This window comes from Strix aluco, chromosome 4 (genome assembly GCF_031877795.1).
Source record: "Strix aluco isolate bStrAlu1 chromosome 4, bStrAlu1.hap1, whole genome shotgun sequence".
In the NCBI taxonomy this organism is placed as follows: domain Eukaryota; kingdom Metazoa; phylum Chordata; class Aves; order Strigiformes; family Strigidae; genus Strix; species Strix aluco.
The window spans coordinates 128,519,681-128,545,240 of record NC_133934.1 but is presented as its reverse complement, the minus strand read 5'-3'; the positions used below and the strand labels follow the sequence as shown (position 1 = coordinate 128,545,240).

Below are 25,560 nucleotides of genomic sequence, written 5' to 3'. Positions count from 1 at the left end.
CGGCACGGCTCGGCTCGGCAGGGCAGCGCGGTCCCCGGAGCCGCAGGTAGGTGCGTGCCCGGCGCTCCTCACCGCTCTCCCGGCCCGGCTTAAACCCGGCCCGGTTTAGCCCGGCCCGGCTCGGCTAGGCTCAGCTCGGTGGAGCTGCCGTCCTCCCGGCCCCGGTGCTGCTCCCCCCCCCTCACCCCCCACCCACCCCCATCCCGGGACTGTCGCGGGTGGGCCCGGCGTGGGGTGGCGTGGGGCCGGCGCGGCTGCTTGTTGCGCTCGGGGGATGAGTTGGTGCCGGAGAAGTGCGAGAGGCTCCGGCTGCAGGAATGCGAGTCATTTCCTCCGCCCGCCCGCCCGCGGGGAGCTGAGGGCGACCAGCGGCCGGGCTGCTCCACCGGACCGCCCCCCCACGGCCACGGCCACGGCCGCCCCTCGCCCGCCGGCTGTGCGCGCCCCGGCTCACGCTCGCCCACGGGGCCCCCTCGTCTGCGGGACCCCACGCCCCCGGGTCACGCTCACCCACAATTTCCCACACCCATGGGACCCTTTGCTCGTGGGTCATGCTTGCCCGCAGGACCCCTTGCCCCTGGGTCATGCTCGCCCACGGGTCCCCACGCCCATGGGACCCCTTGCTTGTGGGTCACGCCCACGCATCCCCTCACCCATGGGACCCCTCGTCTCTGGGTCACACTCGCCCACGGGGCCCCTCATCTATGGGACCCCACGTCCCCAGGTCAAACTCACCCACAGGACCGCACACCCCCAGGTCACACTTGCCCATGGGAGCCCTTGCCCCCGGGTCACACTCACCCACGGGTCCCCATGCCCATGGGACCCCTTATGCCTGGGTCACACTTGCCCATGGGTCCCCTCGCCCATGGGACCCCTTTCTTGGGGGTTATGCTCATCGTTGGGTCACACTTGTCCATGGGACCCCTTGCCCCTGGGTCACACTCACCCACGGGTCCCCCCTTGCCTGCAGGGCCCCTCACCCTTGGGCCACACTCACCCACGGGTCCCCTCTCCTGTGGGACCCCTTGCTTATGGGTCACACTCACCCTTGGGTCCCATCACCTGTGGGTCCCACCAGTGGGTCCCTTTGCCCATGAGCCACACTTGCCAGTGGGTTCCCTCACCCATTGGTCCCCCCATCTGTTGGTCCCCTCACCCCTGGTCCTCTCATCTGTGGATCCTCCTGTTTCTGGGTCACAGTCACCTGTGGGACCCTGTTGTCCACGGGTCCCACTCACCTATGGGTGAGCTGAGGGGGGTGCTGTGGCTCGGGGTGCAAGCTGGGACCTGGTGGTCTTCATGTTTCCCACCAGGGACGCAAAGCCCCTCCAGGTTCTGGATGTGGCAAGGATAAACCCACGCAGCTCTTAAACTGGGTTTTAACTGACATCGTGCCCTCGTGGCAGCGAGGAAATCGGGGCTGAGGTTTCCCAGGATGGAGCTGAGGTTTCTCAGGACCGTTCTCGGTGTTCCCGTGTCCTTTGACTCACACGGAGTAAGGCAGTCCCCGCCGTGCCCCTGCCCACCCCTGCCACCTTTGCTGTCGCCTTGTGGTCCCAAATCAGCTTTTTTCTGCTCATGGCCGAAGCGTTTCTGCTCATGAGGATGTTTTTCCCCCTCTAAGCCAAACTCTGTTTTTCCAGAGATGCTTCGACATGGAGCTGAGCATGCAGAGCTTTGCTGCTCTGCCCAATTCCTGGGCTGGTTTGTGTCGGTGTTTTTCCACGGGCCTCGTTCGCCCTCTCCAATTCTTGGATAGAGTGAGCATTAATTTGAGCTCTCTTGCTTGAAAGTGATGTTGTTTCGTTTAAAACTCCCAGTCCCGAAGGCGTATTGGGGTTTGGTTATAGGTACTGGCTTTTTACTATCGTTTTGTAAAGGGGTTTCTTTTTTTAAACTGGGTTTTTTCAGGCTCTTTAAACCCCGAGTCTGTAAGCAATTATTCCATTACATGAAAGTCAGTACGCTGAAAAAGATTAATTCAGACCAGATGTAAAAATAAATGTGAATTTCAAATTAAGATGATGTCAGCTCCCTCCTGCTAAAAAAAAAAAAAAAAAAAAAAAAAGGAGCCTTTGGACTCCAGATGGAGTACACAAATGATGGCGGTGGTTAAAATATCTGCCTGCTTGTTAATTGAGTTTTATGCTTTTTTTTTTTTTTTTCTTGTCTGAAAAGCAGGCTTAGGATATTTTTCAAACAAACAACAAAAAAATTGCTGCTGGGGCAGGGAAGTTTGTGGAGGCTCTGGCGTGGCCAAGGAGCAATCCCAGCCGGAGAACTGGAGAGCGGCATGGCTGAGGGAAGAGAAATCCCCCTTTGCCCGCGCCAGGATTAAAAAAAAGTGACTTGGTTTGGCTTCGTTTTGCTGGATCTGGAGCTGGAGGCAAGGATGCCGCGGACGGCAGCGGGGGCAGAGGGGGCTCTGGGTAGTCCAGGGGCAGTTACGTGTGTTTTGGCATAAAATGGAGCTGGTTTTCGGGCTCTCGGCTGTCTGCAGAGCGTTTTGCATCCTTTTTTTTTTTTTTTTCGTCCTCCCCATGTGCACAAAGCGCCGCACGTTCCACAGAGCAGGGATGGGTTTGGGCGTGATCCCACGTACAGGAGTGTGCCCGGAAGCGGGGTGCTGGGGATGGGGCTCCCCAAAATCTCTTTCCCCCAGGAGAGGAAGGGTTTGACCAGGGCCAGAGCATCGTGGTTGGGGGGGGGGGGTTAAATAAGGAGGAGGTCCATGGTTTGGAATCTCGGGGCTGTGCTCTCTGCGGCATGGGGATGCGGGATGGTGACACTGGTGCTTTGCGGTCCAGGGATCCTGTGGGCAAGGCTCAGGGCAAAATCCCAAGGGATTTACAGCTGCTGCTGCTCGTGTGGGCCGCAGCCTGCCCACGGAGCGGGGAGAAAAGCCACATTTCACGTCCACGTGCGTCCTTCGTGATGCTTGTGGTCCTGGGAGCGGCACCTGAGCTCTGGGAGGTTTGGGCTTGTTGCTGGTGATGCTGGAGGATGGTTCATAAAGCCCCCAGAAACGTGGTGGGGGGCAGGATCCGGAGCTGGATGGGGGAGCTGGGGTGTCCTGGGCGTGACCCCTTGCCCCCCAACCCAGTGTTGATACAACTGGATGCTCTTAGCAGATACCGCTCTAATTCCAAAGGCTTGGGGCGCAGTTTTCCGGAAGGAAATAAAATGGAAGGGGCTGGTTCAGTAGCAGAAGAGGGAAGAGGAAGAGCAGGCGCCGTCCCTCCCTCTCTGGAGCCTGTGCCAGGCGAAATCCATTTCTGTGTGCGTCCTCGGCGGAGGCTGTGCCGCTTCATTTATATTTTAGTGCGCCAAAGGAAGGGAACGAAGAGGCCTGGGATGGCTCTGCCGTGGGCTGCAGGCGGATGGAAAATCAGCATTTCCAGGCTGGATTCAGCTCCGTGCGTGGCAGAAGGACAGGCAGGGCGAGCGCTTTCCCGAGCTGCCGTGGCTCGGCCCATCTTCCCCCGTGCCCTGATGTGATGTCCCACGGGGCTCGTCCCCAGCGCTGGCTGCGATTGCAGCTGTGACACAAATAGGAGGGGACAGAGGGGCCATTATCTCAGTTTTTGGATGATGCGCTTGGCTCGGCCCTTTGCAGCTGTCCCCTGGTGTCCCCAGCACCCGCTCTGCCCATCGCTGTTGTCCCATTGCAGCAGCCAAAGGGGAGGAAGAAGAGGAGGAGGAAGAGGAGTGTTGCAGAGGTGGAGACAGGCAAGCTCCTGGGGGAACCTTCCTTGCAGAGGCTTTTTGGATACCTCCAAAGATGCTTGGGGGCATCTTCTGGGGCTGGTGGGGCTGGTGGGGCTGGCCCCCGGCTGCCCAGGCTGAGTTTCCAGCATCCAAATAGCTTTTGTGGCGGATGAAGTAATGTAATATTTATAACTGAGTCCTTTTTCCCAGTGAAGGTCTCTTTCATCTGCCTCTCTTCATTAGGAGGAAACTGTTGAGTTCATGAAGAATTGGAGACGATTTTAATTACGGGGCAACCACAAGCAGGAATTAATCTGGCTTTTGGGTTAGTAGAAGCTGCATTAAGTGACGGCCTTAAAACTTGTAATAACAGCTCACGCATACCTGCGCCCTGTGATGTGGGGTAAAACTGACTCTAAACTCTTAAAAACAAGAAATTCCTGCCCTGTGAATTCATCTTCCCAGCTCGCTCTGCACTTTGGACTGTCTCTCACTGCAGGACAGCCCGTGTCTATGTTGGGGTCCCATGCCATGTCCCTTCCCTCGCCCCGGGAGGGCTGGAACAAAAGTCTGGCGGTGGGTTAGGTATCTGGTAGATCAGGATTTTTTAAAAAAATTTTGGCAAGCAGGGGATGAATTTGGGTGATGGAGAAACGGGCTGGATCTGTCTGGGGGCTGGGGATTGTGGCTGGGTTGAGGGGTTGACACTGTGATGGTCTGGTGGGTACCATGGGGGTACAAACCTGGTGCAAAACTGTGAGCATGGAGGTTCAGCCACTTCTTTTAAATGTAACTAAATACGTGGAGGAGGGAAGAAATACTGCACATGCAAACCAGCCTCCCTTCGCATGCGCACAAGCCGCGCTTTTGCTTCTTTGGAAGAAAAACCCATCTCAGCCGACAAGTTCAAGCGATGTTAAATCCCCGACCCTGGAACTGCATCCGAATTTGTATTTCCGATGAGAGCCTGGCACGCTGCTCCGGCACCTCTGCCTGAACCGGGCCCAGCCTCTGCCTGCCCTCGGCCGTGTTTGCAAGACCCCGTGCTGAATAAATCCCCCGCCGAGTCAGCAGCGACAGCCCGAGCTGCTTTTCCAAGCCGCGCCGACCGGCAGGTTTATTGCGTGATGTTTTCTTTACAGCAGAGCTTTGCGACGGGGTTTATCCCGTGGCGTTGGTACGAGGGAGGGAGATGATATTCTGGCAGCCTGGGCTGAAAAACACGGCGAATCGAGGAATTTTCTCCGCATAGCTCTGGAGTTACAAGGCATATAAGGCGTTTGTACTCCCTTCCTATGGAGTTTTAATGCTCTTTTCCCTACAGCAGGGAAAACGTGGCTGGAAGACCTGGATCTCCCAGTTCTGCGGAGGCTGATCCGTGCCTGAGTCCTCACTCCCAGTGTTTTTTCCAGCCGGCTTTGCTCTCCGGATGGAAAACCCCTTGCAAAACTGCCCAGGGTGGAAGTTCCCACTCGGGTTGTGGGATGACCTGTGTCCCCCCCCCACAGCGTGGCATTCCAGGGGGGCTCTCCCTGCAATCCAGGCTTTTTTCCAACTCGGATCTGGACACGTTCATGCCTCTCATCAGCGCTTGCGCCGGAGCAGAAGCGACTTGGTGAGGGCAGCGGCGCGGGGTTCCGGGGAATCAAAGCTGACATTGTAGGAATGAGCAGCAGATGCTCAGAAAGAATTTGCCGGCGTCTGGCCGAGGCTGCTGGAGGCACATCGGCCTGGAAAGGCCTTTTTGTGCCCGCTTGCTTAATCTGTGGCGGCTCCAGCTCACAGAGGGCTGGCAGAGCCCCGGGAGAAGCTCCTGGAGTTGAGGGGGGTCTCGCAAAGCCGCTGGCCACCCTCATGGTGCTCTATGTGGTCATCTGATGGTGTGTTATCGTTCAGCAGCAGAAACTGGAGCATTTTCTATACAAATACCAAAATATATGTTTGTTTTCTTTTTTTCCTCTGGTGTTTTGCTTGCTCTCGGAGGTAGGATCCTGCTGCTGGGGGTGATGTTTTCTTTGGCTCCAGTGGTGCCATCCTCACCGAGTTGCACGATGCCCGTGCTCCGCTGACACCAATGTGTGTTTTAATCCCTGACGCTGAGGGACCAATTCAGGCTGCAGGAGGAGGAGTAAATATATTGACCGGCATGGGGACAACCAGCCCTGGGATGCCAAGAGCAGCGTGGTGCCACGGGGGAAACTCTCCCGGGGGACACCGGTGGGGCCCGATGCCTGGTTTTTGAAGGCAGTTTGGAGGCAGCGAGGTGATGAGCGGTGACACCAGGGTTTTCGCCAGTGCCCTGAAGCTTGGTTTCATTTCCAAATGCTTTTAAGAAGGTGTTTTCCTCAGGGAGCCTGTTGTGAGCAGGGCTTGGTGCAGAGGCTGTGGCGGAGGAATGACCCGTTCCCAACAGGTTGCTCCGGGCTCGTTCCCTCGTCCGCAGGTGTGCAGGGCTGGTGGTAGAGAATAACCTCCTGGTGTTGGGTTTACTGGTAAATCAGGGGTGGTTCGTGCCTGCGGCGGTAGTTTTGTCGTGGGGAGATGCTCTGGTGCACACGTGGGGGCTGCAGGAGAGCTTTGGGTGGGAGCGGGGTGCGGAGGGTGCTGGAGGGTGCCCCCGGGCACGGCTGCTTTGCCGGGGATGTGGTGCCCTCCCTGCCACGGCCCCTGCAAGTCGCTTCACGCCCAACCCCGCGTCGGGCGCGGACGTTTGCCAAATACCTTCAGCCCCGTTTTGTTCACTGCTGTGATTTTTAGTGAACCTTGAAACCAAACCCGCCCGCTGTGCTGTTTGCTCCCCGCTGGGATCAATCGTGTCCGAGCACGGCCGCGATGCACGCGAGGCACGGATGCAATGCGCGGCCTCAACGCATCGTCACAACGCAGGGATGCAGCGCGTGGCCGTGCCGCACCTCTGTGGTACACGGATGCAGCGTGTGGCCACGATGCATGGACGCGATGCACAGCCACCATGCGTGGCCATGATGCATGGATGCAATGCAGAGCCACGATGTATGGCCACAATGCACAAATATGATGCACGGATGCAATGCAGAGATGCAGTGCATGGCCGTGATGCATGGATATAATGCATGGCCACGATGCACTGCCACAATGCATGGATGCAATGCATGGCTGTGATGCACGTCTGTGATACATGGATGCAATGCATGGCCACAATGCATGGCCATGATGCACAGATGCAATGCACGGCCACAACGTATGGCCGCAATGCGCCGATGCAATGCATGGCTGTGATGCATGGATGCAACGTGCAGCAGCAATGTGTGGCCATGAAACATGGATTCAATTCACGGCCACAATGCACCATCACAAACGCGCGGATGCGATGCATGGCCACGCTGCACCACCATAATGCATGGATGCAATGCGTAGATCGAATGTATGGCCACGATGCATGTCTGTGCTACATGGATGCAGTGCATGGCCATGATGCATGGCCATGATGCACAGATGCAATGCACGGCCGCAACGTACGGCTGCAATGCACAGATGCAATGCATAGATGCAATGCATGGCCGTGATGCATGTCTGGGATACATGGCTGCAACACATGGCCACAGTGCACCACTACAACGCATGGATGCAATGTGCAGCTCCGATGCATGGCCACGAAGCCTGGATGCAATGCGTGGCCACAACGCATCGCCACAGTGCATGGATGCAATGCACAGGTGTAGCGCACGGCCAAGATGCACGTCTGTGATACACAGGTGCAATGCATGGCCGTGCTGCACCGCCACAATGCACAGATGCAGTGCATGGTCACGATGCGCGGCCACGATGCACAAATACAGTGCACAGATGCATGGCCACAATGCACGGATGCAACACACAGCCACAATGCACGTGCCATGCATGGCCATGGTACGTGGATGCAATGCACGGCCACGCTGCACAGCTGCACGAGGCCTCGGTGGTGCACATCCAGAGTGGTGTGGGGAGGGAGCATCACCCCTGGCTTTCCCAAGTTCTGGAAAACCCCAGTAACTACCTAACACAAGTCACCTCAGGGCACTTTTTTCCCTGCTGTACAAATATGCAAGTTAAACTGTTTTGGAAGCCAAAGGCGTTTTCTCATGTAGACCAAAGCAAATATTTGATGAAGAGGGAGACACTATACTGTCCTCGGTGCCAGCGTAAATCTGTGGGTTAGAAAAAGGGTGAACTACTTTTTAGAGTTTAAAGATTCTTGCTGGTGGCGTCACACGTGCATTTGTGTCCCTGGAGCTGGTCACGGGGTAAAAAGTGCTTAAGGAATATTTGCCCTTAAAAAGAATTGCCTGGGGTTAGTGCTGGGATGGATTCGCTTGGCCTGGTGCGGATTTAGGTGAACGCTGGGAAATGACAATTCCCATCTGCAAATCCCTGTTAGTCCTTGGGTTGTTTTATTTAACCACCGTGAAGAGCTGGAGCTGGGAGGAATGATGCTGGAAAAGATGTGGGGGTTCTGCCGTGACACCCCGCACCAGCCCCTTGTCTTTTTGCTGCTGACAAAATTTTTTGCTTTTCACCACGCTGCTCCTCTTCGGCAGAGCTTTTTTTTCCCTGGGTTTGTTCCCAGCAGATAGACTTATTTTTTTGTTAATTATGCCAGGAAAGCCTTTCCTGAGGTTTTTCTGAGCGCGAGCCGGGAGAATAAAACTGCTGGGTCAGGTTTTTTAGGCTGGGCTGCGATCCTGTGCTGCCCTAACCGCGGCGCCGGGGGTGGGATGCGGGGTGGCTGCGGTGGGGTGTGCTCAGGGGTTTTGGGGACCATCCCGCTTCAGGGGGGGGAAATGGTGATGAGTGGCAAGGATGCCCACATCGGGGTGCGGGAAGCTGGGGGTGCCACGCACAGGGCTCAGCCCCCCCTTTCTCCCGCAGGGATGGCGCCCGCGGGGACCGAGGCCGCCCCGGCCCGCCGGTGAGGTGCCCGCCACCTGCCCCGAGCCCTGAGCCCGGACCACGATGAACAAACTGACCTTCCACAACAACAGAGTCATGCAGGACCGCCGCAGCGTTTGCATCTTCCTCCCCAACGACGACTCCCTCAACATCATCATCAACGTAAGGCAGTGCGGGGGCCAGGGAAAACCCCCTGAGCACCGACGTTTTCCTCACAACTGGGTGCATTTGCAAGCTCTGGTTTTGCTTCTGGGTTTAATTTTGAGCCTGCCTGCTCTCGCCCAGCCGGAGAAATGCACACGAGTTATTCCCCCTGAAGGCTGCAGCAGTGTTTTATGCTCTTCTGCTTCTTCTTGACTTGACGGGCTGCTGGCAGCGCCGTGATTTTCAGTCCTCGCTCCACGCATCCGCTGTGGCTGGCAACTCAGCCTCGTGTACCCCAGTGAATAAACAGGAGGGGGTTTGGCTCTGCTTCGCATGTAGCATTGAATGTGAAATTCCCCCGCTTTTCATTTTTTTAATTCACCACCACCCAATATTCTGTTTTCTTCCCCCAAAGCCATCTCCCTGCCCCAGGCTGGTTGCAGCAAGGTCTCCACCACCATCCGCCGCTCTTGAGCTACCCCATGGTCCCCCTGGTGCATCCCACAGAATCACAGAATCATCTAGGTTGGAAAGGACCTTGAAGACCATCTGGTCCAACTGTTAACCTAGCACTGACGTTCCCAACTACACCATATCCCTAAGCGCTATGTTGAAATATCCCATCCCTGGGAGAGCTCTGATCCTGCACCCCAGGGTGGGAGCCTACTTTTGGGGTCTTCCACATTGGCCCCATAGAAAAATGAGCCCCACAGCACAGCCTGTCACCCCCCCCCAGTCCTGCTTGGGGACCCAGTGGGGGGTTTGGTGCCTCCTGCCCGGCTCAGCTGGGCACAGATGCAGCGAGGACCACGTGTGGGGGGTTTTTTTGCAGGTGAAGATTTTGTGCCACGAGTTACTGGTGCAGGTGTGTGACCTCCTGAGGCTGAAGGACTGTCACCTCTTCGGGCTCAGCGTCATCCAGAGTAAGTCAGGGGTTTACACTGTGGGTTCGGTGCCCATGGACGGGCCAGCCTGATGCCATCACGGCTTGGCAAGGTGTGATGCCACTGGGTAGGGGGGGAGTGTTTGCCCAAAAGTGGGGGAAAATTTATCCAGCCCTTTGGTGGCCTTTTGTTGGGTGACGAGAAGGTTATGGTCCCCCCCCGACACCACCCACCGATGGGTCGGGGGGGCCAGGGCAGGGCTTGACGGGATACAGGGGACACAGGGGGGATGCTGATGCCACCTCTGTCCTGCCCAGACAATGAGCACGTGTACATGGACCTGGCCCAGAAACTCTACAAGTATTGCCCCAAGGAGTGGAAGAAGGAGGCCAGCAAGGTCAGCGGTGAGGTCTTGCATGGAGAGCTGACGGCAGTAAGGCCACCTCTGTCCCCGTCGCAGGTCACTTCCAGGACACGGGAACGCAGCTGAGGGGCGAGGGGGGGGGCACTAGGCTGTTAGCCAGCACGGGGCGGGGGGACGGGCGTGCGAAAAAAAACCCCTAGATGATGCTTGATGACCGTCACCCAAGTGCCACCACATGCCCTGGCTGGGGACGCATCCTCCACGCTCCCCACCCTGGAGCTGTGACTTTTTCCATCCCTTATTTCCTTACACTTCAGCAGAATTTTTAAGCTGTCCCTTTCTTCCAGTTTCTAAAAACAAGCCTTTGGGTTTTTTCCCCGCAAAGCACCTTTTAATTATTTTGATGCGATGTGCCGAGGGGGTTGGTGTGAAGGCTCCCGTGCTGGCACCCAAGATGGGGACTGGTGGGCAACGGGCTGGGGAGGGGTGGGAGAGGGACAGTGGTGGCGGGGCCCTGCGGACCCCTGGGGGTCTTGAATCCAACCGTCTGCTTCTTTAAATCCAAACCCCCTTTGTGTTTCAGTGTATTGGGAGGAAAAAATGGGTGTCAAACCCTAATTCAGGAAAAAAGTGTGATTGGTGTTAGCGAGTGAACTCTCCCCTGCGGCTTTCACCCTGCGGGGAGCAAGGGGGTGGCCATAACAGATCTGGCCCCAGGCGAGCCGAGGCAAGGGGCCGAGGGCTGAGGCGTGATGCCGGGGTCTCCGCAGGAGCCCTGAATATCTCCTCCGTTTCAGGGGATCGACCAGTTTGGCCCCCCGATGATCATCCACTTCCGAGTGCAGTACTACGTGGAGAACGGCAGGCTGATCAGGTAGGGTGCACCCCCCCCACCCCATCCCCACCACGGTGGACACCCCCCCAGGGTGAGCAGCTGGCAGGGGAGCACCCCAGGGTGCCCCTGGCTTGGGCTGCACAGCCTTGGGATGCTGCGGGATCCTGCGGGATCCTGTGGAATGTTGTGGGATGCTGCTCGTGCGTCCCAAAAGCTCGTCCCTTCTGTTGGGCCTGTTTGTGGCTTGGTGCCAGGAGCTGGTGGGGACACTCCTCCCAGCCAGCGATAACAAAGCTTTGGGGGGGGGCTGGGGACATTGTTTTGAAGGTTTTGTCACAGTTTAACCCGTGGAACAACCTGATTTTAATTCACGTGCGTGCCTGTGGCCGGGCGGGAGCTTCAGGTCCTGTTTTGGGGGAAAAAGTGATATTCAGGGTCTTGGGTGCGTGGGGACACGGTGGCATCTGCAGCCATGCAGGGATGCTTTTGGGGGAGTTATTCTGGCTGTGGGAGGCCTGGAAATTTCAGCACAGTGAAGCAGCTGCAGTTTTGCACCACTTAATGGGAGCCCCAGCTTTCAGGAATGGAGGAAAAGGGAGCGAACGACTCAGCACCCAGCCCTGCTCCTTCTGTAAGAGTTTCCCAGTGGGACAAAGGTGCTGGAGTTGTCTCCCACCCCCTGGTCTCGGTCATGGGTGGGTGTCCCGCTGGCTCCTCTCTCCTCCCCTCTCTCCTCTGCTCCCCAACAGCGACCGGACAGCACGTTACTACTACTACTGGCACCTGCGGAAGCAAGTGCTGCACTCGCAGTGTGTCCTGCGCGAGGAGGCCTATTTCCTCCTCACCGCCTTCGCCCTCCAAGCTGACCTGGGTGACTTCAAGCGTAACAAGCACTATGGGAAGTACTTTGAGCCCGAAGCCTATTTCCCCGCCTGGGTAAGTGCGCTGAGATGGGGTCCTTGCTTCAAGCTCGCGTGAACCCCCACGAGGTTTTGCGTGTCCAGAGAAGGGCAACGGAGCTGGTGCAGGGTCTGGAGCACAGGTCTGATGGGGAGCGGCTGAGGGAACTGGGGGGGTTTAGTCTGGAGAAGAGGAGGCTGAGGGGAGACCTCATGGCCCTCTACAACTCCCTGAAAGGAGGGTGCAGAGAGGGGGGATGAGTCTCTTGAGCCAAGGAACCAGCACCAGGACAAGAGGGAATGGCCTCAAGCTGCGCCAGGGCAGGGTCAGACTGGCTCTTAGGAAGGATTTCTTTGCAGAAGGGGTTGTTGGGCGTTGGAATGGGCTGCCCAGGGCAGGGGGGGAGTCCCCATCCCTGGAGGGGTTGAAGATTTGGGTTGACCAGTGCTGAGGGATCTGGTGGAGTTGGGAACGGTCAGTGTGAGGTTCATGGTTGGGCTGGAGGATCTTCAAGGGCTTTTCCAACCTTGGTGATTCTGTGATTCTGAGGCTGCTGATGCTGGGCTGCTTGGAGTCTTCCCAGCCTTCCAGCGTTCCTGCTGCCTATCTCTGGCTTAGTCCTGGTTATTAATAACCTCAGACAACTGCAGGGCTGCAAATAGCTGCAGACAGGGAGGGTTGGGGTCGGTGTGGTGGCTCATACCGCTGGTGGGGATTTCCCTGCGTGCCACAGGGATGCTCACGGGGGCTTCCCCATGTGCCACATGCCCACTGCTGTTGCGTGCACCCCCTCAGGCTTTGCAGCCCTTTGGGAGCGTGTCCTCTGTGCTGGCAGTGGCCACGGGTGTAGGCAGCTCCTGAGATAGTCCTGGAGGGAAACTGAGGCAGGGCACGGGGTGACAGCCAGCTCTGGGTCACCTCCGACTGGCAGGCAGAGCCGGGGTGATGCCACCCCGATGACTTTGCACAGGAGCAGAGTAGGAAGTGGTCCTGTATGGCACATCAGTGACACAGGCAGCTCCCGGCTTGGACCCCGTTTTGGCAGGGCCCCTCCTTCAGCGGGGACCCCCCTTCAGTTGGGACACCCCTCCCCACAGCAACGGCCTGGCGCCAGCCTCTGCGGGGTACCCAAACCCCAAACAGCTGAACCTCCGCCGTGGTTCCCTGGCAAGGGGAAGATTAATTAATGAAAGTTGTGGGCACCGTTGCCCATTTTCTGGAGTTTTCCCCCAATTTACCAGCTTCTCTTTTTGTTGTACGTGTCACTGAGAAGCGATGGCCCTGGGGCTGTGTCCCCAGCCACGCAGGGACCCTGTGCATGGCTCTCCCTGCCCCGGCATGGGTGTCACCGGTGGTGTGAGCTCCACGGGACGGGCACTGAGAAGTTGTTGGCTGCTGTATCCATTTTATTTTTGCTTGCAGATCTCTATAACGGGGCGTATCCCTCCAATTTCCCTTTTCCCTTGAAATCACCACTGCCTGGGAGCACTGGGACTGGCGTCTGACCCTGAGCAAGCCCGGAGCAGCTCCCCTGGATGAATTTCTCTTCTCCTTCAAACAGGTGGTTGCAAAACGGGGCAAAGACTACATCCTGAAGCACGTCCCAAACATGCACAAAGATCAGTTCGCCCTGACGGCCTCTGAAGCCCATCTCAAGTACATCAAGGAGGCCGTCCGGCTGGACGACGTGGCTGTGCACTACTACAGGTTGTACAAGGTGAGCCCTGGCCGCAAGCCCAGGCCCGGCTTCGGATTCAGGGCTGCTTTTTATTGAAAGGAGCAACTGCCGAGCAATTTCTAAGGTATTTTGGGAAGAGCTGCATTTGAACTGACACTCGCTGGCTGGAGCAGAGCAGGCTCGAGGCAGTGCTTCGTTCCCAGAGGCAGCGAGATGCAGCTTTTTATAGTCCTGCCATTTTCTACAAGTTACGGAGAGACGAGAGGCTTGCCAGGGTGCGAGAAGGCAGCTTCAAGGTTTCTGGGGTCTTATCTTTTAGTATCCTCTCCCTAAGAAATATACGCTGGGTTTTTCTCCCAGCAAAGAGATTTGTTTGCTGCGAGCTGGTGCTTCACAACCCATTTTGTAACGTCCTTAAGTTAAAGAGGAGAAGCCTTCAGAAGAGCACAGGGAATGACAAGTACAGAGAGCATCTGAGCGCAGCAGGGGAGTACATTGTTAAAAAGAGCTGTAAAAAAAAAAGAAACAAACCTTGTTTCCAGCCCTCCAAGGAGATACATGTGGGGGACAGTGGTGGTGTGCGTGGCCGCAGCCACCGTGGTGCTGCCAGTGCAGGAGCAGGTTGGGCTCAAGCTCTGTTTCTGAAGGTCTTTCCAAGTTTTCTGAGGTTAAACTGCTTTTCCAGACCCTTCAGCTGGGGTGTTTCTGGGCGGTGAGGAGGGCAGCAGGCACCTGGGGGTGAGACTGGGGAGGGTGTTAAGAGGATGCGAGCGTGCAGTCTGTGTGCATCATTAATTAAATGGTTGGACTTGATCTTAAGGGTCTTTTCCAATCTAAATGATTCTACGATTAAGGTGGCACCTACAGCCATTGGTGCTGCACGGGAGATGGGGTGACTGCAGGAGGTTACCTGGGCTGGGGCAGGGGGGCAGATTTATCCACTTCGTGCTGCAAATAGTGTATTTAAAACCATCTAATTTTTCCCCCCTTAGGACAAAAGGGAGGTGGAGGCGTCCCTGACGCTGGGGCTGACGACACGGGGCATCCAAATCTTCCAGGTAGGCAGCTGAACGAGGGTGATGGCTCGGCTCCCTGCCTGCTGCCAGGCAGGTGTGTGCAGCCCCTGCCTCTCCTCTTTTTGCAGAACTTGGATGAAGAAAAACAGCTGCTTTACGACTTCCCCTGGACAAACGTGGGGAAACTGGTGTTTGTGGTGAGTGCCACCATCCCCGGGCAGAGCATCTCTGCCCCTGTCGCTCCCGGGCTCTGGTTTGGGCGTGGGGGTGAGGTTGCACAGACCTCAAGGGGGGTGATTGCAAGCTGGGGGAGTATTTTTCTCTCTGGGGCTGATGTCCCTCCTCTCCCACGCAGGGTAAGAAGTTTGAGATCCTGCCAGACGGGCTGCCCTCGGCCAGGAAGCTCATCTACTACACAGGCTGCCCGCTGCGCTCCCGCCACCTCCTGCAGCTGCTCAGCAGCAGCCACCGGCTCTACATGAACCTGCAGCCCGTCCTGCGCCAGGTCCGCAAGCTGGAGGAGAACGAGGGTAGGTGACCCCCCCCCTCCCCCGCGGTGAAAATCCCACCTGAGCCCAGCTCCCACACGCCTTTTCTGCCTGTACGTCCTTGTGCCAGCCCCGTGGCTGGGAGCGTGTTGGGGGGTGGGTGCCCCCACGTCCCCCTCGACTGCGCAGGGGTCACCCTGGCCCTGCCCCACAGGCAGATCCTGGCTGGGCTGGATGCCCACAGACCCCCCCTGGCTGCTTAGGGATGGGCACAAGCCCCATTGCGGTCTCTGGTGGGCCAGTTCCTCCCAGTGCCTCCACGCAGCTCTGCCCAGTGCCCCGTGTCCCATCTCCAGGCTCAGAAAGCCCTTGTGCAAATGTGATATCTTCCTCCTCATCTTCCTCTTTCTCCTCCTCCTCCTCTTCTTCTTCCTCTTCATCATCCTCCTCCTTTTCTTCCTCCTCCTTTTTTTCCTCCTCTTCTTCTTCCTCCTCCTTTTCTTCCTCCTCCATTTCTTACTCCTCTTCTTCCTCCTCCTCATCCTCCTACTCCTCTTCTTACTCCTCCTCCTTTTCCTCCTCCTCCTCTTCCTCCTCCTCTTTTTCATCCTCATCATCTTCTTCCTCATCATCATCTTCCTCTTCCTCATTTTTTTCTTCTTCCTCCTTCTCCTCCTCCTTTTCCTCCTCCTTCTTTTCCTCCTCATTTTATTTCTCCTCCTCCTCTTCTTCCTCCTATTCCTTCACTTATTCCTCTTCCTCCTCCTCTTCTGCCTCTTCCTCTTCTTCCTCTTCCTCCTCCTCCTCCTTTGGAGGGATGGCATAGCACAGAGCACAGCAAGTTTGAGGCTCCCCACCCCACCATCCCTAGATGCCACCGGGACAGGGTTGGCTCCTGGTGTGCCACCCCACTGGATTTGGGTGACAGTGCCCCTGGGTGCCCCTGGGTGCTGGGGGGGGACCATGCCCTTCTCAGGGGGGGGCCAGGGCACCCCGCGGAGGGGATTGAGGTGCAGGCTGCCGCATGCCGACGACGTGACGCTGGTCTCACAGAGAAGAAGCAGTACCGCGAGTCCTACATCAGCGACACCCTGGACCTGGACATGGAGCAGCTGGAGAAACGCTCACGGGCCAGTGGCAGCAGCGCCGGCAGCATCCGGCACAAACGCCTGTCCCGGCACTCCACCGCCAGCCACAGCAGCTCCCACACCTCGGGCATCGAGACTGACCCCAAACCCCGGGAGATGGGGCCCGAGGATGGCTTCTCGGGCGCCGGCGCCCATCGCAAGCTGAAGACCTGCAGCTCCATGACCAGCCACGGCAGCTCCCACACCTCCGGGGTGGAGAGTGGTGGGAAGGACCGGCTGGAGGAGGACTCCCAGGATGATGGTGAGACACCAGCGGAGCCTGGGCTTCCCAGCTTGGCTATCACCAGGTAACTGGGGTTGGTGGGTGCTCTGAAGGTGCACAGCAATGACTTGTCCCACCTCCTCCCTGCCTCCAGAAATCGAGATGCTGGTGGATGACCCCCGGGAGCTGGAGCAGGCTGGCGAGATGGAGGTGAGCCCTGACATGTGCGTCTACATCACGGAGGACATGCTGCTGTCGCGCAAGTTCAACGGGCACTCGGGTAAGGTGGCAGCTGCTTTTAGTTCCAATTCAGAGAATCACAGAATCATCAAGGTTGGAAAAGCCCTTGAAGCTCCTCCAGTCCAACCATGAACCTCACACTGACCGTTCCCAACTCCACCAGATCCCTCAGCGCTGGGTCAACCCGACTCTTCAACCCCTCCAGGGATGGGGACTCCCCCCCTGCCCTGGGCAGCCCATTCCAACGCCCAACAACCCCTTCTGCAAAGAAATACTTCCTAAGAGCCAGTCTGACCCTGCCCTGGTGCAGCTTGAGGCCATTCCCTCTTGTCCTGTCGTTTGTAATTCCCCAGTGCAAGTCACACCTTTGGTGTTTGGCAGAACGAAATTAGCCCGAGACATCCATTTGGGACACCAGAAAAAGCCATTCACCCAGTGGGTTGAAGGAGGGATGGGGTAAATTTGGTGAAACTGTAAAAAGAAGGGGTTTCCCAGGAAAGGTGCAGGTTTTACTCAGAGCAGGATGGATGCTCCGTGAAGCCGCCCCGTGGCACAGGGACATGTGCCCAGGCACACCAGGTTATTTGGAGATACCAGGGGATAATGGCAGGAGCTGCCCGTGGGTGATGGGCATCATTTTGGTGATGTTCTCAATTGCTGGCCTCCACTCTCATTTTTGTGAAAATCCCTTCTTGCTCCCATGAGCACGGATGCTGTTATGACATGTGTGTGCCCGGCTTCACCGGAGCTGTGCCTGCACCCAGAGAGTTGCCCACTTTTCCAGCTCTGTGCTGTGTGCTACTGGGAGGTCTCTGGGGTGCCAGGCTTCCTGGGGTTGGCTTTGGATGCCATTTTGGTGCAAATCTGTGAGGCTTTGTAGGTAAAGCTGGTTGCAAGCGGAGCCGCTGGGGTGACGGCACCCCATGGAGTGGAGGGTGCCTTCGCCCCAAAGCAAGGGCAAGCTCCCAGGGGCAGCAAGCATGGATCCTGAGAGCTGAGAAGCCTCAAAATAACCTTTGCACCCTCCTCTTCCTCTCTCCTCCGCACAGGGCTTATTGTGAAAGAGATCAGCTCCTCCACCTCCAGCTCCTCGGAGACGGTGGTGAAGCTGCGAGGCCAGAGCACCGACTCCTTACCCCAGGTACGTCGTGCTGGTGGAGCTTTGGTGAAACGCAAAGTCTTGCTGGCACCTGGGTTTTGGGTTTCCCCAAGCTCCTTGGCTCCTCGGCGGGTCCTGAGCCTCCTCTCTGCTTTGCCCAGACGACGTGCAGGAAACCGAAGACGTCGACGGACCGGCACAGCCTGAGCCTGGATGACATTCGGCTCTACCAGAAGGACTTCTTGCAGCTGGCCAACCTCTGCCAGGATACGGCCCAGAGCTACACCTTTGGCTGTGCCCACGGGCTGGAGGAAGAAGGGCTCTACTGCAACGGCTGCCTGGCCCAGCAGTGCATCAACATCCAGGAGACCTTCCCCGTCAAAAGAACCAGCAAATACTTCTCGTTGGATCTCACCCATGATGAAGTCCCCGAGTTCGTCGTCTGAGGGCCGCGGGGAGCAGGACTGGCTGCACGCCCTCAGTGGGGGAGGTTGGGGCTCCCTGCCCTGCGTCGGGGGCCGTCAACACCGCCTTTCCCCCCCTGCGCTGCTCCCTGCAAACCGAGGCCATGGAAACCATTGCACGTGGAGGATCGCCCCAACAGTGGGCGGGGTGGAGACCCCCGGGCATGGCAGAGTCCCACCGGCGGTCCCCCAGCATCCTTTCTCCTCCAGATGAGTTGATGCCAAACACAAGTTGTCTTATTTCGTCTGGGAGAAACACAACTCGTTTAAGCGAGCAGAAGCCAACCTGTGTTTTCTCACTGCCTCGTGGCAAGGTGGCCTCTTCTCCTCCTTGCCCCCATCCTCAGTGCTGCCGGTGGCTCCAGCGGTGGCTTGGTGGCAACCGACGCCGGAGAGGAAGTGCCAGACTCTTGTGTTCAAGTCAAGCCAAAGAAATGTAAATACCCTAAAGGCCAGTATGGAGAGGGAGAATCAAGCAATAACCAGCCGGGGATCTCCGGGCACGGGTGATGTACCGTGGAGGAAGGCATGGCCAGCAGCTTCTGGGGCAGAGCATCAACCCAGTTCTTCCAAAAACACGTGCTGGAGGTCAGACCAGAGCGGTCCCAGCGCGGCAGCTGGTGGCTGGGAGCTCTTGGAGCTGTTTGCAGCTTGGTTTTTTTCTTTTCTTTTTTTTTTTTGAGAGAAAAACCCCCAAACCAAAAAAAAAAAAAAACCCACCCAAGAAAACTGAAAGCAAAGGAGAATGGGAAAAAATAGGTCACCTATAAGGATATTGCAATAATGCATCCCAAACTTTGAATATGTAGAGATTACATATATAAATATATCGAGGTATGTATGTTTATATATGTCTGGATCTTATAGACCCATTTGCATTTTACTTCTGCTCTAAAATACCTTTTATACAAAGGATCTGCCTCTCTTCTTTAATGAACCATATAAACAATCGTATTTTTTTTCTAAGCACTAAGGTGAGAAAATAGCCTTTCCTCTTGAGAAGAATATGTATGCAACCGCGTTGTAAGTGTGGCTCTTCCCGGTGCAGTCGCCGTTGTATTTTACCAAGGCTTTTCATGCGTCTTTAAGTCTCTTACAGTTTGAATAGTTCTGCTAAAGGATGATGGTGATGTGCTAGGAAAACCCAAGGGCAGCTTCTGAGTGTGTTCCTAGGGAAGCTAACCTGCCCAGGGGTAAGATGTACCATCGGTACCAGAGGGTAAAGCATTACAGCAGCTAATATTCACAGCACAATGCCTTTTTAGTCGATATTTTTAATTAGAGTTTAGCTATTGACAGCCAAAGTTTTGCCATATTTTGATATACCACCTTTTTTTAACTGGAAACTTTTCTTAAAAAAAAAAATAATTATTTTATAAATAAGCACAATCTTATTTTTATAAGAAATGTTGGGGGAGGGAGCCAAGAAGGGGGAACTGGTACCAAAAGAAAAGGAGTGTAGCTATTGGCACAGTGCAAAAAACCTCAGTGTTATTGGGATGTGGGAGCTGGTAGGGGAGAGCACCGGGTGCTGCCGTGGCTCTGTGCTGCGGCACCGGCACCGCGTGTCCCCACCCCAGAGCTTGATCTCCCCCAGCACGAGGTGACGTTGGATATTGTGGGAAAATAATGTAGGTAGCCAAATGCTGGCGGGAGGCTGGTGGCCCCTAAAGCCTCTTTATCTCCCCTAAAACCTCCCAGGGCAGCCAGAGGGGTGCTGCCTGGGGGCTTGGGGCTATGTGCCCTGCTCTGGTTTTGGGGGGCCCCCAGCAAACACCCCAGAAGCCTCTCTTGTGGGCACCACATCCCAGACTGGGATGCTGGGGTTTGCTAGCAGCACCCCCACTCCAGACCCCCATCCACAGCCGGGTTTGTGGTGTGCCGGGGGATTGGTGTGAGCACCAGCAACCTGTGTCTGCCGTGCTGGAACCACACAGGCTGGAAAATCCCCTAAATTCATCCCCAACCTCTTTTTTTTTTTTTCCCTGTGAGGCAGCAGGGCCGCAGCACCCAGCTGGGGGGGGTCCTGCTGGCATCCCCTCTGCCGGCAAGCCTGGGTGCCCTCCATGGGACCCTCACCCACTACTCTGCAGAAACATGTAGTTGGAGGGAGCAAAAGGGTAAAGTAAAGAAATGCTCGACGCTGTTCAGAAAGCACTGGGGGGGCAGCTACACCACGGCCTCTCCATTTCTTGCCCCCTCCTCTCCCCGCCCCATTATCCTGCAGCCGAACCCGGACCGAAGCAGCCCAGCCAGGGATGGAGCGATGTCGGGGGGGCTGCGATGGAGCTCACCCCATGGCAAGCGGGAGCGGGGCCGTGCCGGGGAGCTGGGGGGGGACACAGAGGTGCCATTTATTCCGCAGGTGGCCAGAGTGGCCACGCGGGTCCTGCGGGGGCAGGGGGCGGCTGTGCCCGCCTGCCCTTCGTGCCGCTCCCCGGGCAATAATGAGCTATCTGTCTGCAAGAACGAAATAGTCCTTTCTGTGAAAGGATCTTCCCGTCAGGGCGATGGGAGAGCCAGTGACTGTGTTGCAAAAAAAAAAAGAAAACCACAAGGAAAACTATACAAAAAACCCCGCAGCGAAATTATTTTGTACCAATGAAGTTTGTTGTGTGCCTTTTGCGGTACGGCTGGAAATGACAATAAAGTGACAGTTGTTTGTATTATTTTGACTCTTTAAAATGCTCCTGGGCTTAAGTGAGTGATGAAACACGTATGAATTTAACAAATGTGTTATATTTATTGTGCTCTCCCTTCCAGTGACACTGCAAGAGCAGAGGTTAAGGCAACTCCTGCCTCGGGTAGGGGAATGGATGAGCTGGTCCTTTCAATCCTGGTTTTTGGTGATTTCTATGAAAGTGGAACCCAGTTCCAGTGCTTCGGCACTGGGAGGAGGCGCGGGGGGACCTGCAGGAGCTGTCACCAGGATTAAGCTCCTGAAATAAGTGGGGGCACGGCAGGGGGGGGGGCGCAGATGGGAGTGCCTGCTCTCTTTGCAGCTCTGCTACGCCAATGGCTCCAGCTGGGCACCCCAATGAGTGGGGTGCTCAGGGGGGTCCCCAACCAGTAGGAGCTGCGGGGGGGACACTGGGGGCTCTGCTCAGCCCTGTTTGGTGGCTGCTGTCATAGAGCTGGGTGGGCCCAGTGGGAAGGGTGGGGGGGTCAGCGCTGCACGGGGCTGGGGCACCCCCCTGCTTGCCAAAGGGGCCACCCTGGGGCGTCAGCTGGGCTCCAGCATCCCCACAAACTATCAGCCCACAGCTCACTGCAGCCTCACACTGGCCCTGGCTGGGCTGCTGAGCAAGGCATCATTTGCTTTTTTCCTAATGATTCCCCCCCAAAAAACGCTCCCCTGTTTCCAGAGCAGGCTGGCAGAGCTGCTGCCTCTTCTCGTGAGGATTTCCTGAGGCCCCGCTTTCTGCAAGCGCGTGGGCAGAGGGGACTCATTTTCTCTTTCCTGAGTTGATGTTTTTGGGTGAAGCATGTGGAGTCTCCCGTGTCTGATAGAGGGTTTGTGCTGCAGCCTTCCCCTTCTCCAACACTCAGGGCCACCCTCCAATCTCCTATGCCACTAGCACTAATTAAACTCCTCAGAACATAATTAGCCAGCTCTTTTCTTCTTGATTTTGCCAGGTTTGCTGATCTTGGCACCTACTTCCTCCAGCTAAAGAAAACTGTTGTGTAAGGTACTAACAACCACAGCCTTTCCATGTCCCCCTCCCCAGTCATCTGAGAATCTCTTGATTCTCAGCATATTTACCCTCTCGCATCCAACCTTCTCCTAATTGCTGAGATACAAGTGGGAGAGAAGGAAGATCAGGGCTGGGTGCTTGGTCTGATGTGATGGGTTCACTGTTATTAGCAGCAAAATCCTGATTTCCTGCACAAGATGAAAATGAAGATATGGCCAGGAGGGACAGAGAAGGGATCTTACCCCTGGACTCGGCACTGGTGAGGCCGCACCTCGATTCCTGGGTTCAGTTTTGGGCCCCTCACTCCAAAAAGGCCATTGAATGACTCGAGCGTGTCCAGAGAAGGGCAACGGAGCTGGTGCAGGGTCTGGAGCACAGGTCTGATGGGGAGTGGCTGAGGGAACTGGGGGGGGTTTAGTCTGGAGAAGAGGAGGCTGAGGGGAGACCTCATGGCCCTCTACAACTCCCTGAAAGGAGGGTGCAGAGAGGGGGGATGAGTCTCTTGAGCCAAGGAACAAGCGCCAGGACAAGAGGGAATGGCCTCAAGCTGCGCCAGGGCAGGGTCAGACTGGCTCTTAGGAAGTATTTCTTTGCAGAAGGGGTTGTTGGGCGTTGGAATGGGCTGCCCAGGGCAGGGGGGGAGTCCCCATCCCTGGAGGGGTTGAAGAGTCGGGTTGACCCAGCGCTGAGGGATCTGGTGGAGTTGGGAACAGTCAGTGTGAGGTTCATGGTTGGACTGGAGGATCTTCAAGGGCTTTTCCAACCGAGATGATTCTGGGATTCTGTGATTCTATGTGAAGATGAAGATGAAGCCCCTGTTCTCCCATGGGGAAGCAGCATCAGTAAAACTTCCTGAGCAGTTGGTTTCTCCCAGCACGTGTCGCCATCCTGGGGGCCTGGATGCGACCACTTGCCACTCTAACGCTGGGACCGCTGGGGCTTCCACCACCCCCCCAGGAGCCCAGGGCATCCCTGGGACCTGCGCTGGAGCCTGCCTGCCTTTGCCACCCATCCCTCTCCCAAACACCCTGCAGGAGGGATGGAGATGGAGATGTAGGGCTGTGCCCCTCTGGCCTGGGGTATCCCCACTGCCCCCCTCCTCTGGCACCCTCATCATCTGTGGCAGAGCAGTGCCAGGGAGCACCCTGTGCCTTTTCTACAGGCTCTGAAAATAATTGCATGTTATCAGCGATTTCCCTTTGTCCTCTAAAAATAACCCTCGTCCTCGGCGAGGCGGGTGCTGACCTTTGGGTCTCAGCCCCTAATTGCTGATTGCTGCTAACACCGGACATTTTTGGGTCAGCTAATTGCCTCACGCAGGAGGGAGGAGCACGAGGGAGCGAGCGACTTCTGGGAAAGGGGGCTGCATTGTCTGCTACTAAGTATAGTCTCCAGATTTCATCCTTGGCCTATAAAAACCCGACATTTTCCTAAAACCAGATGTTGAATGGTTTTTTTGCATGAGCCTGCAGAGCGTGCCAGCCCAGGGGGAGAGGGAAGGGGCTCTCCCCTCCCCGTAGGCTCTGTTTGGCGAAGGCTCATACCCCCAGTTACACTTTTAAATGAATCCGCCTCCGTTTTGAAGGCATTTGATGGCTTGGCCTCTGTTGCTCCTTCATCTCACCACGGGAGAGGTCCCCGGGGGTGGAAAGGTCCTCCAGTTCCCACCCCGGCGTGTCCTCAGGCAGCCTTGCACCCACGCTGGCCTTTTCCCTGGGATGCTCCCCGCTGCTGGCAGCCCTTCTGCTGCTCCGCGTTACCATTTCACAGATTTAAGCTCTCACAAAAAGGCTGCACTCGGGGTTGTTTCATCTCCAGTTGCTCCACTGGCAGATTTTCCACCTCCTGTCACCGTTCCGTGGCAGCCCGAGAGGTCGAAGCCTTGAGATTATGTAGGGTGACAACGTGCAAACGCCACTTTTACGGAGCCAACTGCAAAATGTGCTTTAAAAAGTGAAATGTTGCGGTAGCATCTTTTTTTTTTTTTTTTTTAAATTTTGCCGCTGGATCAAAACAGGCGGTGCTTTCTCCTGCCGTTAAGCAGCGCTGGCTGTCCCCAGGCGGGTGCCTCACAGAACATCCTCCTTTTATCAGCCCTTCCAAAACAAACCTTGCTGGACATACCCATGGACATCACCCTAATCAGGCCCCAGCGACTAATTGGTGATAATTACAATAATACCCCACGTGCCGGTGTTTCTTTAGCCTGGGGACCTTCTGCACTCTGAAATGATCAGTGGATCCAACACTTTGATTTACTGCACGTTCCTTGCGTTGTGTTTGTGGGGGGGAACCCTGCCAGCCCCGGCCCCATGCTGGGTGCTGCCCAGGGTGGGGTGGGGGGGGTGCCAGGGCCCCGGGGGGCAGCTGCGGGTGGGTTTTGTGGGTGTCAGGGCTGAGCAGGGCAGCGAAAGAAATCAGTCATTGAGTGTTGCTGTGGAAACGGGAGGGGAAACCTGGTTTTATGGCAGCCTCTCTGCCACGAACCCTGCAGAGCTTGGCTGGCCAAGGGGAGACACGCAGCCCCCCTCCACCCTATGCCCACCGCTGCCAGCCCCGGGGGGCTCCCACTAGCCACCTTTTGGGGGATGCCCCGTGTCTGTGGGGAGCTGCATCCCACTGTGCTGCGGCTGCTGGGGGCACTGGCACGGCTTGAAGTGCCCTGGTTTGGGGTGGGGGGGGGGGGGGTGCTGCACCCCAGCTCTGCTGCACTCCCCAGCCCTGCCCGGGGAGCACATCAACATATCTTCCTGTTTGAGACGGGGCTGTTGAGCCTTCCAGAGGAAAGATTTGAAGGGATAACCGTGAGCACACAGAAGTTTCAGGGTGCAGATGGAGGGAAGGAAAAGGCCGCCTTCGAAAAACCCAACCAGCACTCGCCAGCTCTCTTGTGCTTCCAAAATCTTCCACTTGAAACCCAAAAAACGTGGCATTTGGGCTCACATGGATGAAAAAGAAAATACAAAATACTGAGTGCTGGGTGTTCCCCTGAGCTGTGCCCTGGAGGGGCAGGTTGGGGCTCCAATGGGAACTTTTGAGCTGGGAAGGGCTCAAGGGGGCAGGGGAAGGGCTTGGGGGTGCTGGGGGGGGGGGGTTGTGTTGGTCAGGATACCCCACACCAGGGCAGAGGTGTGAGCTGTGGGGTGTGGGGGGGCTCAGGGGGGCAGAAGAGGGGATCCAGGCATGGGGTGTTTGGAGCTGTGAGGTGTGGGAGGGCGAGAGAGGGCAGGGATGGATGCAGGGGGGCTACGGGAGCAGGGATGGGTGAGGGGTGCAGGGTGTGGGATGGAACTCGGGGGGGTGTGGGGTGCAGGGTGTGGGATGGGTGCAGGGGGAGTGTGAGGTGCAGGGATGAGTGGGTGGGGTGCAGGGGGGGGTGCGATGGGTACAGGGTGTGTGGTGGGTGTAGGGGGGTTGTGATGGGTGCAGGGGGGGTGCGATGGGTTCAGGGGTGGTGTGGGGTGCGGGGATGGGTGGGTGGGGTGCAGGGGGTGTGATGGGTGCAGGGGGGTGTGGGGTGCAGGGATGGGTGGGTGGGGTGCAGGGGGGGTGTGATGGGTGCTGGGGTGTGTGGGGTGTAGGGATGGGTGGGTGGGGTGCAGGGTGTGGGATGGGTGCAGGGAGGGTGTGGCGTGCAGGGATTGGGAGAACAGTGGGTGGGTGTGAGGGTGTGGGGTGGGCACGTGGCACGTGTGGGGTGCAGGGTCGGCGGGGTGGGGAACAGGGACAAGGGGCAGCGGAAGGGACTGGGGCAGAAACGGGCAGGGAGGGGGACAGAGACCAG

At 56.9% G+C, this 25,560-nt stretch overlaps 1 protein-coding gene across 3 annotated transcripts; it reads left to right on the top strand.

Moving 5' to 3' along the window:
• Nucleotides 1-20,750, top strand: FRMD6 (FERM domain containing 6). Of its 3 annotated transcripts, none has more exons than XM_074821144.1 (14): nucleotides 1-46; nucleotides 8,599-8,781; nucleotides 9,596-9,686; nucleotides 9,965-10,044; nucleotides 10,809-10,885; nucleotides 11,596-11,782; nucleotides 13,308-13,463; nucleotides 14,417-14,482; nucleotides 14,569-14,637; nucleotides 14,796-14,970; nucleotides 15,982-16,317; nucleotides 16,433-16,558; nucleotides 17,568-17,659; nucleotides 17,779-20,750. In XM_074821144.1, exons 2-14 carry the CDS (start codon nucleotides 8,683-8,685, stop codon nucleotides 18,061-18,063), a joined length of 1,839 nt encoding a protein of 612 aa, XP_074677245.1. In that variant the 5' UTR covers nucleotides 1-46; nucleotides 8,599-8,682; the 3' UTR covers nucleotides 18,064-20,750. The 3 variants fall into 3 exon arrangements, with proteins under 3 accessions (XP_074677245.1, XP_074677243.1, XP_074677244.1); XM_074821142.1 differs by having other exon boundaries at nucleotides 9,965-10,107; XM_074821143.1 differs by lacking the exon at nucleotides 1-46 and adding an exon at nucleotides 3,953-4,036 and having other exon boundaries at nucleotides 9,965-10,107.
• Nucleotides 20,751-25,560: the final 4,810 nt, after the last annotated feature.

What these genes read in the sequence shown, in the direction of transcription:
- FRMD6 (XM_074821142.1), top strand. Translation starts at nt 8,683, where the DNA reads ATGAACAAACTGACCTTCCACAACAACAGAGTCATGCAGGACCGCCGC. An exon ending in GAGAACGGCAGGCTGATCAG is followed by an intron (nt 10,886 to 11,595) that starts GTAGGGTGCACC and finishes GCTCCCCAACAG; the next exon opens with CGACCGGACAGCACGTTACT. An exon ending in TGGGGAAACTGGTGTTTGTG is followed by an intron (nt 14,638 to 14,795) that starts GTGAGTGCCACC and finishes TCTCCCACGCAG; the next exon opens with GGTAAGAAGTTTGAGATCCT.